The sequence below is a fragment of the Meleagris gallopavo genome, chromosome 1 (genome assembly GCF_905368555.1).
Source record: "Meleagris gallopavo chromosome 1, MGAL_WU_HG_1.1, whole genome shotgun sequence".
In the NCBI taxonomy this organism is placed as follows: Eukaryota; Metazoa; Chordata; class Aves; order Galliformes; family Phasianidae; genus Meleagris; species Meleagris gallopavo.
In genome coordinates, this window is record NC_139404.1 from 73,561,608 (window position 1) to 73,580,220 (window position 18,613).

General features: G+C 36.4%; 1 protein-coding gene across 5 annotated transcripts in view; it reads left to right on the forward strand.

Annotated features, from left to right (window-relative positions):
• Positions 1 to 14,740, forward strand: part of NTF3 (neurotrophin 3) — a 71,955-nt gene extending 57,215 nt beyond the window's left edge. For 3 of the 5 annotated variants that reach the window (XM_085234104.1, XM_031555526.2, XM_085234080.1), the window contains one exon: positions 11,041 to 14,740. In XM_085234104.1, coding sequence (XP_085090230.1) covers positions 11,062 to 11,835 — 774 coding nt within the window. In that variant the 5' untranslated portion in view covers positions 11,041 to 11,061 and the 3' untranslated portion in view covers positions 11,836 to 14,740. Of the gene's footprint in view, positions 1 to 446; positions 7,800 to 7,840; positions 9,909 to 11,040 lie in introns of those variants that run through there. The other 2 variants (XM_085234114.1, XM_085234094.1) reach the window with 2 other exon arrangements.
• The last annotated feature ends 3,873 nt before the right edge of the window (positions 14,741 to 18,613 follow it).

Genomic DNA, 18,613 nt, shown 5'->3' on the forward strand with positions numbered 1-18,613 from the left:
TTAGTTAGGACGTGTAGAAACTGTGGGACCTGAACACGAATAAGGGAATAAGGATAAGGGGTGAATATTGCCTTAGTTTCAGCTGAGAAGGAATTGTTTTCTTCAGAGTGTTTGGTATGATGTTATGTTTAAGCATAGGCTCTAGAAGAAAAACAGTGCTGATAATCCACTGATGTTTACAGTTGCTGCTAAGCAGTGTTGTACAGAGCCAGGACCATTTTTAGCAAAGGGCCCAAGGAGCTGGGATGGAACAGAAATAGGACAGCTGATTTAAACTGGCCAAACGGATATTATATACCATATGACATCATGCAGAATGAGTTTTGAAGCGGGGGGAAGAGTTTATCTCACTCTTCCGTTGCTCAGGGGTCTAGCTGGGCATCAGTCAGGGGGTAGTGAGCAATTGCTTGTGCATCACTTGTTGTATACATTCATATGTATAAACAAAGATAGCTATTATTCTTTTCTCTATCCTGTCACCTTGGCAGGCAAGAGTGAGTGAATGACTGTGGTCCTTAGCCAGCTGCCAGGTTAAACCACAATGGCAGTTATTGTAACTTGATGTAATATACAAGCCTAAATGGCACACAAGCTGTGTAAAATTATTTTTCACATTTCATGCAAAGAAAAATCAGTGCTGGTCCACTCTTCTTCAACATCATCATCAGTGACTTAGAAGGAGGGATAAAGTCCACCCTCAGCAAGTTTGCTGATTATACAAAGCTGGAAGCAGTGATTGACACACCTGAAAGTTGTTCTACCATTCAACAAGACCTGGACAGACCAGAAAGCTGAGCATGGAGGAATCTTATGAGGTTCAATAAGAGCAAATGCACCTGCAGAAGAATAACTTAATGCATTACAGGTTAGGGGATGACCTGCAGAGAAGGATTTGGGTATGCTGGTGGACAACAGGTTGGCCATGAGCCAACAGTGTGCCCTTATGGCAAAGGAGGCCAATGGTATCCTCAGGTGCATTAAAAAGAGTGTGGCCAGCAGGTTGAGGAAGGCGATCCACTTGTCTGCCCTAGTGAGGCCACATCTGGAGTAGTGTGTCCAGATCTGGGCTCCCCAGTTCAAGAGAGATACAAAACTTCTAGAGCGTCCATCAGAAGGCTACAAATATGGTTAGGAACCTGGAGTATCTCCCTAATGAGAAAAGGCTAAGAGATCTGGGACTATTCAGCCTGAAGAAAAGAAGACCGAGGGGGAATCTGGTTAATGTTTATAAATATCAAAAGGGAGGTTGGAGGCAAATGGATGAGGCGAGGGTCTTCTCAGTGATTTGTAGTGTTAGGATAAAGAGAAATGGCCTAAAACTTGAACATAGGATGTTCCAAATAAACATGCGGAAGAATTTCTTTATGTTAGGTTTTACAGAGCGCTAGAGCAGCTTGCCCAGAGAGGTTGTGGAGTCACCTTCTGTGGAGATATCAGTGCAATCTATTGCTGGGAATCTGCTTTAGTGGGGGGGTTGGACTTGATGATCTCTTCAAGTCCCTTCCAACCCCTGCAATTCTGTGATTTTGTGAGAAAAACTTATAATCTTACATTTCCCACACTTCCCTATGTTCTGTCAGAAATACAGACTGCTTTTCTCTGAGAATGACTTTAACGATATTCCAAACCAGTTCTGAGCAAACTGCTGTGCCTGTGCAATAATCATGAAAGATGTATTAGTCTTATAGTGCAGTAAAAATTCCTTATTATGGTCTGGATACAAACAATAGAATTACATTTTACATGTATGACAGAGCAAGGATTCAACAGCCACTGTCTGTAGCCACATTGTCATCCCTACCACCTCTTTATCTGCTAAAGCCTTGTCCAATTTGTGCTGAATTCGTGAGATCTTTCTGGTGATTGAATTTATTTGGAGCAGGCCTCTTGTTCTTCAGAAATCCTGCCTTCACAGCATCTACATCCAAAACTTTGCGCGTGTATGTCTAGCAGGTTGTCTTTTCTATTTGGAGGTTGGTGAACCCTTGAGGAGTATGGAGAGGCATTTCAGAAAACAAACTTGATTCACAAAATTGCCCAGGATGTATTTCCACACAGCTTTTAAGCAATCAGGAGCCAAGGGATTTTGCAAAGCAAACACGGGTTCAGTTTTAGTTAAAATGAAATAGAGCTTCTCCACTGAGCCCCTTGCAAAATGACAGTCCCAGTCCCATGGAACACAGCTGAAGCAGAAGTGCATTACATATGGAGACACAGCAAGGCTCATGCAGTGTCTGGGAGAAGCTTCTGAGCCGGAATGCTGCTCCTTCCAATCAAATTATACCTTACAGACCTTGAAAGATATATTATTACCCAAATAGCATTTCTGCTTTCCAGGCAAATGTGCATTCTCAGGTCATAGTAAAGCTGTCAGAAAATGGAAGAGAAGCTCTCTTTTCAACAAAAGCATCTCAGGTTCTCTCCAGAAATTTTCATTCAAACTAAATGAAAAGTCACTTAACTTCTAACTGGCATTTCCTCTCTCTCTGTTTCCTTCTGAATATGAACTTTGCCTGTATCCATTAAAGAGGTCAATGGATCTGGGACTTCATAGTGAGGGTCTAATATTTTTGGAACTCTGACTCTTTCTTTCCTCTTCTTGCTTGCTTGATTTGTCTTTTTTCCTACTTATAAAAAGAAAAACTAAATTAGAAAATACTTAAGAAGACAGATGAGGAAAGTTTCAGTTTTTAAAACAGAACAAAGCAAAACAAAACAGAAATCCTCTTGCTTTCAAACTAAATTCCAACAAAACATTATTTTGAATTTCACAGTTTGAAAGACTTTTCTGCTTGTGTTTTTTTAATACCAGAAAATCAAATCTAAAAATATATGTTTTTGAAATTTTCTCATTTTTTCTTGAAAAAATAAAAAATAAAATAATAATAATAATAATAATAATCCTGCATGTAAATGATTCATCCAGTGGGAATGTAAATATGAAAATACCTCATGTTTTTATACCTCATATCTTACTTTGCAAAGTTTCTAAAAGGCTGCTCTTTCATATTCTACCAGGAGAAACAGGAACTGTTATCTGACTAATACAAAACCATTTATTGGCCCTGTTTGAGCCAAAGTAGATCCAGATTGATTTGAAAGGACTGTCAAAGAGTTTAAAAAAAAAGAAAATTTAGATGGATTTTCAGGGCTGTAGCAAAACATAAAAACAGGCTTCTTTGGTGTGGCTTTGGGCTTGTTTGCAAACATCTTGTAGATCTTGAGAATTTATTTTGATGATCAGCTTAACTTCTCTTTCTTTAGTTTAATTTAATTTTTCCTGATTGCATTCCTTTGCCCCACCCTACAGTGAACACTTGCTTTTAGTAGTGTTTACACTTTCTAGATCTTTGCACTAGGTTTGCTGTCATGCCTTTTTTATCATATTATAGCAAAAACTTGCACATTCAAGGCAAATTCTTTAAATGTCAGTTATACAAACCTTCTAGTCTTTTTTGCTGCTCTTTATTTTATTTTTATATGACAATACCTTCCAACATTCAAACAGCTTTCCTGATCTTTCTGCTGTGCTACAAAAATTCCTTCCTAGCTCTGCAATGCAATGCCATGGTAATTGCATTTATTAAATATTATACCTTTCTAAAGTTTTCAATAATTCTTAGGTCAAGATCATTGTTCTCCCAGTATACTAACTTGTAATTTCTAGTTCAATTCTCATTTCGTAATTTTCTGCCAATATTTTATGTCTTCATCTCCCCAGCAGAGATTGTATTTTTCTTTGCTAACTGCTGTTTGCATACCTTCCCAGTTCTGCTGCAAATTTAATTTGCTTGCTGCTTGACCTTTTTGCTATTAACAATTAGCAATGAAAATACTATATCACCTTATATTATTCTCCGTGGTGGATTAGTTCTTGTGCTTTCTATTTCTAATTTTCAAATGATTTCCAAAAACAAACAAGCAAACAAACAAAAACAACAAAAACCAAAAACTGAAAAAATAGACAAATGCAAAACTACAGGCAAATTATCAGTTTTTGTAAAAATAACACAAATCTAATCAAGTCATTGGAATTTATTGATTTAACTAAGAATTTGACCTTTAGATTTCTTGTTACCTTGGAGAATTTTCAAAGCTACGCAGTGAATAATATGAAAGCAGAAGACTTTTGCAGAAATTGTTTACTTCAGCTACAGCTTTAATTCTTCATCATGACTAAGATGTGGCTAATTGCTTATATCAGATGTGATTATTTTTATTTCCATATATTTCACAGTTATCACTCTAGTGATCAGCTTATCATACAACATTCCAGATGGGTTTTCTGATGCAGTCAGTGCAGCATGAAAACACATAAACATATTCTCTGTACTCCAGATTTACAACAGAATGCCTGTACAACCTTGTTAATTACATCTGACCTCTCTATTTCCAGTTTGTTTAAAACATGAACAAGAGCATCCTCCTTAATTTTTCTGTATTAATGTAAATAAATGTTTTTGGAGTTCTCAAATATCAGTGACATAAGAGCTGTAAAAGAACACAGGATGATTTGCATTTATGGAATATTTATGTTAAATGTCTCATTAGTCTCTAAACAGACACCTCCCATATAGCATTGAGGGCATTATACTGCAGTGTTGTCAAGCCTTGTGTGGAGAGACAAAATCTTTAGTCTTAGTAGGGAAACAACAGACAGCTCTTTGAGGAAGAAAGCAAAGGATGTTTGAGTATTTATCCAGGATAACAAAATGCCAACATCATTTCATGGAGCTCCTTATTTTGCAGATCAAGAAAGTCATGAACAGAGATTTTTACTCTACTAAAATCTTTCATCAAACTAGAGGAACCAGGATCCCAATCTCTCATGACCTCACCCTGGCTTTCTCAATTTGCAGATTAATCACTCAACTGGTTAGTGCAAAACTACATGATGGCATTCTGGGCAGAAGCAGACAGGTGTAATCATCGTGTCACAAAAATATAAATGAGGAAAGGAATTAAAATAGAAAAAGACCTAGCTGTGACTGAGGAGATATCTTCCTGCTTCTGTAGCTGATTGCAGAGCAGAGGATGCAACTAGTACAGTTGGTACACATTATTAATAGTCAAGCCTCTTGGTGGAATAGGTAGAATGTCCAGCACCTCTGGGAGGTCTCAGCTGCCCAGAATTCTGTGTCAGTGTTGGGGGAATGAAACCCTAACAGAATTACCAGGTGTGAGAAGCAATTGCTGTGCCAAGTAGTGAGGTAAGCACTGAGGAACTGCTCCTGACCTTTCTCTTGGAAATAGATAGGTATGTGTAAATTGATCATGTTCTAATCTCCAAAAAGATACATTTGCAGAAGGATCAAATGCAGACACACAAAAAGTTGCAGTCAGCTGCATCAGAAAAGAACCAAAGTTGCTGCACTTCTACACAGCATGTTTAGCAGTTAAAGCATTTTCCCCTCACAGCAGATGTATTATCACATTTTGTGATTATTCTGTCTCTCAGAAAGCTCTCAGCAGTTGGGAAAGCTTTCCATAGAGAAAAGTAGGGTCAAGATCACAACTGTAATAATAAGTAAGGTAGATTCGTTTGAAGTGCAAGTGGGCTTTTCATACTCAAGTATGTAACTGTTTAAAGAGGAAATGACAGTGACTCAATAGGCTTAATTCCATTACTGCAATACCTCTCACTGGTATACTCTCAGTGGAGACTGTTGGGACAAAAGTGCTGAGATGTGTTCTCTCTTGAAAATGGCCTTGAGCAATTCGTAATTAAAAGCTACTGATCTACTGTGGGTCCCCTTCCTCAGATACAGTATGTTTCCCTACTCCCCAGCCCATTTGCAAGAGGAATGCATTGATTTCAAGTTACTTCACTCTACTTTACAGTTTGGTTGGCCCTGAGAATGGGAGGGTTAACACATAGAGCTGCCATAATCCAGTCCCACTTGATTTTATGTCTGAATTCTCAGGCATCTTAGTGGGCCTGGGTCTTGTGAAATCTTTGGTTTCAAACTGTGTGTTGAAATTTCTGTGTCTTGAGAAACAGAAATGTTCAGGAGGGTCATAGCATCTCTTGGGGCACTCACTGCTCTGTAGCCATCTATCATAATAAATTCTTCTACAGGCATATGTTGTTGACATATAGTCTACAACAAATAGTCAATTTGATATTGACAAATAGTTGATTTCTATTCTGAAATATGTGCAAATTTTAATGTACAATTATTTCATAATCTATCTTCTGCCATCTGAATATTCATGATGCATTAATATTTTTCATTCTGTACATTTTCATTCCCTCCCGAAGCACAGAAGATAAGGACTGTATTTCTTATCAACAAAGTTATAAAGGTTAGGAAATGAAAAGGGCATTTTGTTACTTCTTGTTTTCCAAGAGTTTATGAAAATAGTTTAGCAAGCGATGAGAATAATTGCATTGTTATCATGCAAAAGCCTGAATAAATTGTCAGCTACTACAAATGATCATTGCTTAGTCTGGAAAAAAAAAAAAAAAAAAAAAAAAGCTTCTCTTAAATTTTTCAGAAAGTGCCACATACTTCAAGCTGACTTACATAAATCATGTTAGGTATTACAATGCTGAATGAAAAATTCACCAGTCACACCAGCTTCTATTCCGGCTCCTCTCAGCAACGACTTAAAAGTGGATATTTAGGCTGTGTCTCACAGTACTAGGGTTTCACTATTTTCACAGCACATATTAAATGACATTTTGCGCTTCAGCTGTGTAGACTGTTCAGAGAGTAATCAAAATAAAAGATATTTATTATTATTAATCACCACAAACAAAACAAAAAAAGCTTTCCAATCTTACGTAAAGCATTGTGCCAGAATAGATTGGAAAGTAATTTACCAGAGTCTGGTGGGGATTTCATTTCTTAATGAAAATAATAGGTAAGATTGTTGATTACTCCTAAACTTAGGACTTCCCCAAGATGCTTATGCTAGACAGCATCAATTCCCTGTCAACATCACAGGAATATAAACCATTAAAATAAAATAAAGCTAAGCTGCACTTGAAAGATTGAACAACTTTGCAATGCTTCACATTTTTAGTAATGTTTGTTTTTACCTGCTATGCCACGAATGTCAGCAGTCTCCAAGTCAAACTTGTTTAGCACATATTAACAGTCTGCTCTATATACTACCAGTTTTTGCTGGCTTTCCTGCCACGTTGTGATATCTGTTCCTCTAAGTCCTCTATGTGGGAATACAAGAAAAACTGTTCAGAGCAGAAGCTGTGGAGCAAGATAAACAGCACCTCTATACCACTCAGACTGCTTAATTGCCATTTAGTTCTACTCCTAGTTCTGCTATGGATCTTTGCTCCTGTTGGCATGTTTTAAATCACTTTTGAAAGCTGAGGTAGCATCTCTGATGCTGGAGACTGACACTATACAAAGGGATAAATATGAATAAATGAATATTTCCCTACTTTGATGTCCACTACTTCTCCAAATTTTACATAGCACAGTGTTTTCTGACCACATTTAATGGCTTCTTTGAACCATGTACCCACCCACTTTTTTTAATCACCTCTAGCAAGAGTCTAGCAATAGCTCAAAGCATTAAAGCTACATCCCAAATATCTAGAAGACTACATAGAATAGTAGAAGATGAAAGCAAACCTAATCCAAAGATTCTCAGCAGCTCAGGAAAAAAGTCTTACAGAATATGTCAGCAGCCCTTCCTGAATTACCAAAACATGGAATGGAAATGGAACTTGGAGGTACAGGAGGCTACAGGCACAAAGTGAATCAAGTTATCTACCACTATGTTCTTCCAATACTGAGCTCCTAGTCAAATGATGAGTTCATCATAAACAGGTAGGTCAATAAGGGATATATTTTGATGTAAACCCAGATAAGATGCTAGGTCAATTTTTTCAGACTCAAACTGGGATCTCTAAAATCTTCTACAACCACAGAACAACAAGGTCAGGTATAGTACATATTGCACAGAAAGATAATTATACTGATTCAATTTTATGCATGGTTATACTTGATATATACTGAGGACTTACTTACTTCAGGCAAGATGATATACCTTAATGTCAAGTAGGCTGTGTGTCACAGCCAATTTACATGATCTTTCTGGACTTGAATTTCTGAGTACACCACTATCTTCACAGGTAAACAGTTCCTAGGAGAACTGTCTCATAGTAACTCCCTAAAAACTGTAATTTCTTTAACCCAATGTTTGCATTTTCTTTCCAAATTCGTGTCCCCAAAGTATGTCAGAAAACTGTAAAGATTAGTACTGAGACAATTTACTTTTTGTAGCACATAATTTATTAAGATTAAGTTAAACTGCAGGTTAAATTTCAGAGTAGTATAATCTTTTCCCACCAAATTTATGAGACACTTTACTTTAGGTTCAACAAAATATTTTTCAACAAAAGATTTTTAACATTAACATAGTTCTGCCATGGGTAAGAAAAAAACAGTTTATTTTAACTGATTTGATTTTGAGATCTCTAACCCTATCTGTGTGCAGTATGACATTAAATGGAGTTTGCAGGAACTCTAGTCTTATTTTTCTCACCTCATCACCTGCTCCAACTTGTGTATTTTGTTAGTGCCACTTAGTTTTGAAATGAAGCAGACCAGTGATTACATGCAGCTGCATGCTGGCATGAATAATGCTTTCAGCTTTCGAGCAGAGTGTTCTCAGAGCTTTCCTAACTATTGTATGGCCTTGTGTGTCATATTATGTGTGAGTTAGTTCTTCTGAGTGCTATGAGAAATCTGCTGAATGACACATGTTTTAAAATGTCTTTTCTGTTTCTTAAGGAATGTAATTTACCAAGGGCAAGCTAAATTGCACAGGAAAAGATCTTTTATACAGCTCAGTCTGGGCTCTGAGATCCATCTACGTGAAGTTAGTATTTATTTAGGTATGACAGTAACTGCATGGTAACTGAAAATCTAAGAATTTCTTTCAAAGCATAGCTTTGCTGCAAACAACTGTCTAGATTTAGGCGAACTCATACTGTGACAAACTGAGAATGGAGAAAACGCATTTCTTGTCCATAAAAGGACATCCACAGAGGGTAGCTCTGATTTTGCTGCAGTTCCAAACTATGAAGAGGGGACTCACTGTTGCTAAAACAAGTTTTGCTTCGTTCCCTTCCTCCTCCCCCATCCCCCCTTTTTTTTTTCCTTCTTAAACAGAAAATGCTTTGTTAGAAAATTTTATTTTAAAAGGTCAGATTTCTCTGCAGTTTCTTCTGGTAAAACACACAGTACCCAAAACATTACCAGGAAGTCAATGGAGGTGATTATTTCGCTTTACTCATTGCTGGTGAAGTCACAGTGATTATTTCGCTTTACTCAGTGCTGGTGAAGTCACATCTGCAATGTTTGGTCCAGTTCTGGACACCCTAGTACAGGAGACATGGACATACCAAAACAAAGATGACTAAGGGACTGTCATACAAAGAGAGGCTGAAAGAGAAGGGACTGCTTAGCCCGGAGGAGAGAAACTCAGACTCTCTTATCAAGGTGTAGAAATACTTAATGGGAAAGAGTAAAGAAGGTGGAGCTAAACTCTATCAAGTGTGTTCCATACAGTGACAAGAAGAAATGGACACAACCTGAAATAGAAGAAACTACTGAAAGAAGCGATATTTTTAGTTTTTTTTACGATGAGGGTGATAAAACAGTGAAATTGCCTGGATGGGTTTTAGAGTCTTCATCCATGAAGATATTAATAAAATGACTGGACATAGTCCTGTGCAAGCTGCTCCAGCTGACCCTGCTTTGAGAAGGAATATTAGACTAGATGGTCTCCTAAGGATCCTTGCAACATGTGTGACTTCATTCCAGAATGCTGGCAAACTGACATATGCTGGACTAGTTTGCAGTGTGGGAGAATGAATCTCAAGACTTTTTTCAGTCACTTGAAACAGTACTTCACCCAGGGCCTCTCACATGGTATGACAGTTCTGTAACAACATGAGTTTTAATATTTTCATCTTCAGTCCACTGCCTGTGTAAAAATTTCAGTTAATCTACTTCAAAGTCAATGGTTTTCTTCCGTGATCTTATATTTGACAGTGAATATTAGTTTCATTTAAATTCAATTGCAATTCAGTACAAAATAAACAGTTATCCATAAGGGAAAAAACACTTCCTTACACAAATACTCATAGTTCTCAACTACAGTATGATAGAAAGATAAAACCAGAAGTGGGCAAAGGGCTTTCAGAAGATACTGAGAAGTTAGAATTAGAAAGACAATACAGGAATCCACATTAAGCATAGTATGGCTAAGTGCACTACAAAAAGAAGCACAGGATGCACAGTTTTCAAAATTTCAGTCTTGAGTTCATTTTGATCTGTTTGAACAAGACTCTTCATTTTCAAGAGGAGTGGGGAGAGAGTCTTTCTTCTGTCCATTAATATTTCTAGCTTAAGTCAGTTTTGTTCCACTCATGAAACAAGAGAACTTCATTAAAAAAAGAAAAATAGCAAACAGGCCCCAGCCCAGAAAAGAGCCACAGAAAAATGCTCAGTGTACAATGATGCTCTTAAGGTTAGATACAAGCCATTTGATGAACAGAAATTTGATGTATTCATAAGATTTCAATACATGCAAATTCTTGACACTTAGTAAAGTCAGACCTTTTTCATTTTATAGAAATAGACTTTAGAGTCTGCTACTCTCTTGTGTCTTTGAAACCAACCACTCATCGGAACAAACTCTGCAAAAGTGATTTAGCATCTGTTCATTATCAAGGCTTGGTCATGCTTTCCCAAGAGTAGCTACCTAACTTTATGGAGATGGGACTTAACTGGCATGTCTGTCACTATGCAAGGAATGAATAAAAGTGAGATCATTCTTAAAAGTGCATGAGAGGTTGATTAAATGTTGAAAAAAGAAATTGTAAAATGTTTGCATTTATTACAGAATAAAATTAAATAATGTATTAAAATACATATAGCCCACCTGTATTTATCTTTACTGCATAAGTAAAACATTAAAAATTAATCAGAATTTTTATGTTTACAGCATTTAGTAAATCTTATTTAATTGCTTTTATCTTGACTTTCTGTTTCTTTGTAGATCTTACAGGTGAACAAGGTGATGTCCATCTTGTTTTATGTGATATTTCTTGCATATCTTCGTGGCATTCAGTCAAACAATATGGATCAAAGGAATTGGCCAGAAGATTCAATGAATTCTCTCATTATTAAACTCATTCGGGCAGACATTGTGAAAAACAAGCTTTCTAAGCAGATGATAGATGTCAAGGAAAACTATCAAAACATAGTGCAGAAAGTAGAGGGTTACCAGGAGATGGATGGAGATGAAAATATGAAATCAGACTTCCAGCCAGTTATTTCAATGGATACAGACCTCTTAAGGCAGCAGAGACGCTACAACTCTCCTCGAGTTCTCCTGAGTGACAACACACCACTGCAACCACCACCACTGTACCTCACAGAGGATTATGTTGGAAATTCAGTGGTATTAAACAGAACATCTCGGAGGAAAAGGTACGCAGAGCACAAGAGTCACCGAGGGGAATATTCTGTTTGTGACAGTGAAAGCTTATGGGTCACGGACAAATCATCTGCTATCGACATTAGAGGACACCAGGTAACTGTGCTGGGAGAAATTAAAACAGGCAACTCTCCAGTTAAGCAATATTTTTATGAAACAAGGTGTAAAGAAGCCAAACCTGTTAAAAATGGCTGCCGAGGCATTGACGACAAGCACTGGAACTCCCAATGCAAGACATCCCAGACTTATGTTAGAGCACTGACTTCAGAAAACAATAAACTTGTAGGCTGGAGATGGATAAGAATAGACACCTCCTGTGTGTGTGCATTATCAAGAAAAATAGGAAGAACATAAATCTGCATCTCTTTGCTATATAAGTTATTACTTTAAATTATATGATATGCATGTAGCATATAAATGTTTATATTGTTTTATATATTATAAGTTGACCTTATTTATTAAACTTCAGCAAATCTACAGTATATAAGCTTTCTTTCTCAATAAACAAGACTAAAGGCTGTGCGTCTCTGCTATGGGCAACTCCAGATTTCTTTAGACTATATTTGTGACACTGTTTGTTGGCAGAACACCATAACCTGACTGTAAAATCTGTGTAAAATCAGTATTCTTCATTCAATATAGTCAAACCAGTGACAATTATTTAGTAAACTTCTTAAAAATCAGATTGATGTCAAGAGTTGTGTACATATTTGTATCTCTCACTATACACACACATTTAATTGGATTCAGTATCAACACTAAAGCAGAAAAGAACTAAAATATGAGTCATAGCCTGTAGCTGATGTTGTTGTCAGAGTCATCAAGTTACTGTAAAATACAATTTATCATGTCAGTTTTGTCAATGAAATGATCATTTTCCCTGTTAGCGTTTCAGGATGATTGTTTATAATCCAGCAATCAGTGTTGTTTTTAAAGTACGTTACTTTTGCAACTATTTCTAATGCTGACAAGTAATCTTAGAAACAATATTTTAAAAATCTAAGATGTTTATAACTAAACTAATGAGACCAAGAGCAGATCTAAATGGATCATTAATACATAAATGACTATTTCTTCTGGATATAGTATTTATTGTGATTGACCTTTTCTTCTACACTAATCTATTATCTCATGCTTAATTTTTACATCATTCTCCTCTGTCTGAATTTTTAAATTAGAAACAAAGCCAGTGTTCTTTTAATGCTAAAAGAGCTCTTGGTTTAAGAATTATTATAAAGAAAAAGATTATATCTTAGGGTGGCTATCAAAGCCACACATACATATGAAACTGTTCTCCTCAGTAACACAGTCCCTGTTTTTAATGGAAGAAAAATGAGTAGAACCTCACAGCAAGACTGGTACCTTTCACAGAGATATAAAAGATTTTATTTTTCTTTTTAAGCCATACTGTCATTAAAATTCAGGTAAACCATAGCTATAATGAAGTTATTCAGTCACACAGGTTTGTGGTTAGGGCAGAAAAACTTGCTAATAAATACCTCATACTATTTTTTGCATTGTCATTTAGTTCCAGTGGGGACACTAATAATTATTCTACCTGAAGATAAGGGCCATTCTACATTACCTATATTATGCACTGGATGGTATCCTACTGTCATAAAAGTAAATCAGAGTCATGTCATGGATTTTGGTCAACAGAACTAAGATTGAACCACATAACTTATCTGTCCCTAGATAATTCTTAATCCACAATCAGTGCTCAAAACAAAGCCCTTCAAAAAAGTAGCTATAGTAGTCTTAAATTTTTATATTATGGCTTTCATTGCTGTAGCACATTTCACATCAGAAATGAAAATGAGATCAGAGTGTGCAAAAATATGGTGATAAGGTGCCTTTATTCATATAATTTTCACTACTGGAGAATCAACTTTGAATCTGTAAGAGGTGATCAATGCAGCAAATTGTGTGGTCTCCCCTAATCCCTTGCAGAGAGCCCTACACATCATAAAATGGACAGGTTTCTTACGAGCACAAGCAAGGGAATAGCTGACACTCTGAAAACTAGGCTGGAGCATGGAGGTGTAATTCTGGAGAGGAGCCCATAAACAAAAAGTTTTTTGAGAATTCTCTCAGTTTTCAATATGAGGCCAGGGTATTTACCTCAGAGGAAAAGTAATCATCTCAATGGACTAAAAATTAGCTTTGCTTCAAGCAGTAATAGCTTCAGTTTTAGTACGAAGGCAATGATTAAAAGGGAAGAGATGATATAACAAGCAATTCAATATCTAATAAATGTGATTAGATTTTTTTCCTGAATTCTCCCTCCTTGGAAAACAAGCAAAAGAAAACCCTTAACAGATCTTGTGCTATTTTTACTGGCAGAAAAGTGTAGGTTACAATAACCCCTGACTATTAATTTTTCTGTTTGTGAAGAGAAGTATATTTTTAAGAGGACTGTCACACTGAAAAATTTTCCAGGTTATAAACCTAATTTTACACCCAAAATTTCCAAATAGAGATTATTTTCAGATATGGTAAATAACCGAGGGCAGATATTGTCATTGTATATAATTGTATTATTGACTTCAGAGGTTTCCATTCTTCCATGCATCTATTTGGTCTATATCTATAGAAGAAGGGCATCCTCTGATCTTGGATAGACACTGTTGCTTACATCCCACTAATTGGTGACTTCATTGTTCCTGGAATATGGATGGTGCTTGTTTACATCATTGTATATCCAGAGAAAGTATACTAAATACAGGTGAGAAAATGTATTATTATAGCAATGTAATTAAAATCAGAATCTATTCTAATCTAATTATTTCTACCACTGAAAATGATCATTCTTCATAGGTTTAAAGAAAACAATTTGTTATTCTAGTTAAAGAAAGTCATTATGATTCTTAACATCACCGATACATTGAGCGTTTTCTAAGTGCCCAGCAAAAGCACATCAGAGCAAATATAACACCAATAATCTGAAACATATTAAATAGGAAAGAAACAGGGTGCATGAGGTTATGAGATCAGCTGCCTCTTTCTAACCTTAGTATAGAAATGAACAGAAGTGTTACACTTTGGATATGATCCAACTTCCATCGAAGTCAAGAAAAAAATACTGTGGGGAAATCTGCATCAGGCCATCAGTGAAGAGAAACCTGCAGATCTCAATCAGAGAGCAGAGCAATTGCACACATTAGTTACATGTTCTTGTAAAACCTGTGTACACATAAGATGCTGTATAATTTTGTAACAAGTTTGTAAACAAAGCCTGTAATAAATTTGTTAAAGCTTAGTTCTGTTTTGCCTGTAGCTTGGGATGATTTTATTGCCAGCTCCAGTGATGGCACACTGAATTAAAAATTCTCTATCTGACATTTTTGTATATTTAAGCAGTTAAGCAAAATACTCAGCTCACAATACTTATTTCAAGTATTTTGAAACTCACTCCTATTATGCAGTTTCAATATTCTATATTTCAATATTATTTTGCCAATAGATCATTATAAACACACATTTTATTTAGCTTTTCTCCAAAATGACTGAATGCTATTCTGAAATTGCCTTTCTGTGTCAAAGTAAATTTTCTCCAGTTTTTTCCCTATATTTTAAAGTCCATTTAGCAACAGTAAAAAACACTCCTCTGAGGTTTTGGGAAACCATCTGCATTTATTTTATCACCTTTGAACATGTGTTCGGGAATGCAGTATGCGTAGAGAGTTTACTGCTACCAAGAGATTTGTGCTGCTGCACCAGGAAAAAACTTTGACTGTACAAAGAGTGCACTAAAAACCATTCTGTTCATACTCTATAATTTCAGTGCTATAGCAATCAACATCACTATACATTGTGTATCTGCAAACAATATCAAACAAGAAATAAATTTGACTGGGAGTCCCAAAATTAAAAATTTAGTGGTAATGACTTGATATTTCTGTCCTTCCAGTAGATGCATTTACACAGTAAAGTAAAATGCATGACTATTCATTTCATTTAATAGAAACATTGTGGCAAAATCAGTGGGATTCTATGTTCTCTCTGCTTGGTACATGTATTTAATTCATCAAGCATGTGATGGTGGGGCCAAGGGAGAATGAGGAGGAGAGGATAATCAGCTCAACAGCTTGTGAGAAGGGTGGGAGCATTTTTAACGTGCAGAGGGCTTATTTTCAAAAATGCTTTGCCTGTATTTTGTTACAGCAGATGGCAGAATGACGAAGCATGCGCAGACATAATGTAAAAAAAAAAATCAAGCAGTGTAGGGATAATGAAACCTTTCCCTGGGAGAGTCTGCTATTCTCTGCCCCTGTAGATCTGTACAGTTTTGCGCAGATTTTTTGAGAGTTTAGCAGTAACATTTCCATTAAATTACATAACAAGAATCTGTGTTAGAAAAAATACATCTACTACATTTTTTCTGGAATGTCTTAAATTCACAAGCTTGATAATTTTATTAAACATATATATGTATATTTGTAACCAAAAGATGACTTGGTACTTCTGATCAACAGCAAATGGTAATACTTTACATGAAGATCTCCAAGTACAGATTTCTTCTCTGTTTTGTTGGTGAGCTTTGAAGCCACGTGAAAGCCATATTTTCACTATACAACTGAACTTTTGATGTCATTATCTTATATTTCTAGCCAGCTCGATCACATTTTGCAGATGGTCATTGTACAACTAGGTGAGAACATGAGCAGCCTTCTCTAAATCATGCTTGAGAAGCAGCTGTGTGTATGTTGGTTCTATATGGAGCAAAAGGAGAGAGAATGTGACAGAACGTTATATTGTCTTTTCACTCACTTTCCCAAATCTCCTAGTCTCTCCCTTGAGATGCAAGTTGCCTAACCAAGGAGTGGTAATCAAGAGTGGCTTCTTGTTTATCTAGGGGTTGAGATAGAAGATAAAAGTTTGACACGAGTACAGTGGGTGCTCCTCAGTTTACGTTTCTTGTCTGCCCAGAAGTGGGCCTTTCATGAACTTGAGTAGTCCTTTCGTAAAGCAGTGCTATGACCGCAGAATGTTGTCCATTCCTCTCTAAATCAGAGGAGTAGAAGATGCCCCTTCTGAGGATGTTGCTAGTATTTACTAGTGCCACAGAGAAGAGAGAGAACACTTGAATATTTGGATTATTTGTAAATCACATCAGATAATTTGACAGAATACATTAATATGTTCAGGGAGGCTTCTAAGGGAGATGAAATGCTGCTTTTTTCTAACTAAATATATTTCCTGGCAGGTGAAAAAAAACCTGCTGAGAAGACAGGGAGTCAGAAGTGTGGTGTTGCAGAAGTCTCACAGAGTTTTAGGAAGATGGGGTTGAGGGACTATTCAGCTATAATCTCAGGTGAAAGAGTCATTCCTGATATTACAAGTGTTAAATAAACACCACCAGACCTGAAACATTGATTCAATTCAAACATTGACTCTTTTAATTGAGGTCAATTATTCTGCATTAATTAGGAATTAACTATGCTCAATGAAGACAGAAGATGAAATCTTGCTCTTGGTTATTCCAAAGCAACCCTTGTTGTTAGTACTTTGGACTACAAAGCTGTTAAGTGAGGACAGAATTTGGCTAAATCCAAATTGAATGTGAAAGAGCGTAAGTTGTAAGGATTATCCACCACGCAAAAAAAAAAGCCAAGGTTTTCACATCAGTGTCATAAAAATTGTTGACTATTCCATCTAGTTCCCTATACCTAACTTTTAAATGGTATTTTAACTACTCAATATGATCAGAGCACAAATGTTTAGCAGCAAATGAACAAGAGATTTAATGGAAGCATGTAGTAAAAGTCTAGCACTGTAAAAAGGAATCAACAGAAATTATGTTCTCTGTGTCTGAGAAAGAAATGTTAATACAAATCTTAATTTTGCTTTATACATATTATTTTGTGTAATAAGCACCTTGCTTACTGCTTGGAGACACTCACAGTGTGTAATCTGTGGATAATGGAGTAGAAATATGCCTCTAATCTTTCTGGGCCAAGTAAAAGTTGAGAAGTTGCACATTAGTGTAGTAGATAAATTAAACGTGAGATTGAAATATTCTGCTTCTCAGGCTCAGAGATTAAATACATTTTTAAATATTGAATGGCAGTTTTGTCACGTTATTACAGATACCTTCAGTCAGATTCATACGTGACACAGCCCACTGCTCAGATGGAACATACTTCTTTATCTTCGTTTTTGTACACACTGACTAAATGTGATTCCCATTAAGTTCAGAAGACAGAAATTTGCTCATTTCTACACTGCTGATAGAACATACGCTATAATCCCAATATATGAGACAAATTACAGGTCAGAACATGGTTCCTGCATTTATGCCCTGAGGAAAAACTTGCAGGAAGGGAATTTTTCAGTGCTGAAAAAAGTTCTTGGCTACAAGAGCCGCAGCGTCTGCGCTAAGATACCACAAAACCTTGTGTTTGAAGTCTCAAGAAGGCAGAACTCTTCAGACTGAAGAGCTGAAAGGTAGAAAAGATGGAATGTATGACATAATAATTACTACATTGTTTCCTTGAAAATTAAACTCCTCAAACATATGAAACAGACTGAGTAGCCCTCATGATACTCCTGATCTCAGAATCTGATGCAGAGGCACAGGCCAATAATCTTGGCTTCTTGAGACTTGGCATCAGGATATGGTAGTTGTTCTAGGAGAGAGTAAGGTTGAAGAAATACCTTCTTCCACCATAACTAGATAACAGCAAATATGCAAAGCAGAGTTCTTATGAAAACAGCCTTGTCTCAAATGCCCATGTTTTCTGAATTGCTGCATGCAGTTTTCTCAGAGGAATGTGAGGGCATTGGAAAACAGAAGTTAGATAGAAACAGGAAATTTCTCATTCAGTAACTTTTTTTCAGTGATCTATTTTCCTTTCAGCTTTCCTCTTACCATATTACAGCCCTACTACAAAAATGTCTGGTGACGTTTTCTGTTATGAATTCCACTGCAGGGGAAGAAAATAGCTGCAGTACTATGCCTGGATTGAAGAGTGTTAGTGTTACCACTTATCTGTGGTTCCTGTGGTTCCTTCCTTTTTTTTTTTTTTTTTTTTTAATATGCCATGGAGACTGGTGTGGATCAGCAGCACAAAATGCATATTTCCTGTTCACAACACCCAGGCAAGGAGAGAGTGAAGTCAGCTCCACCATC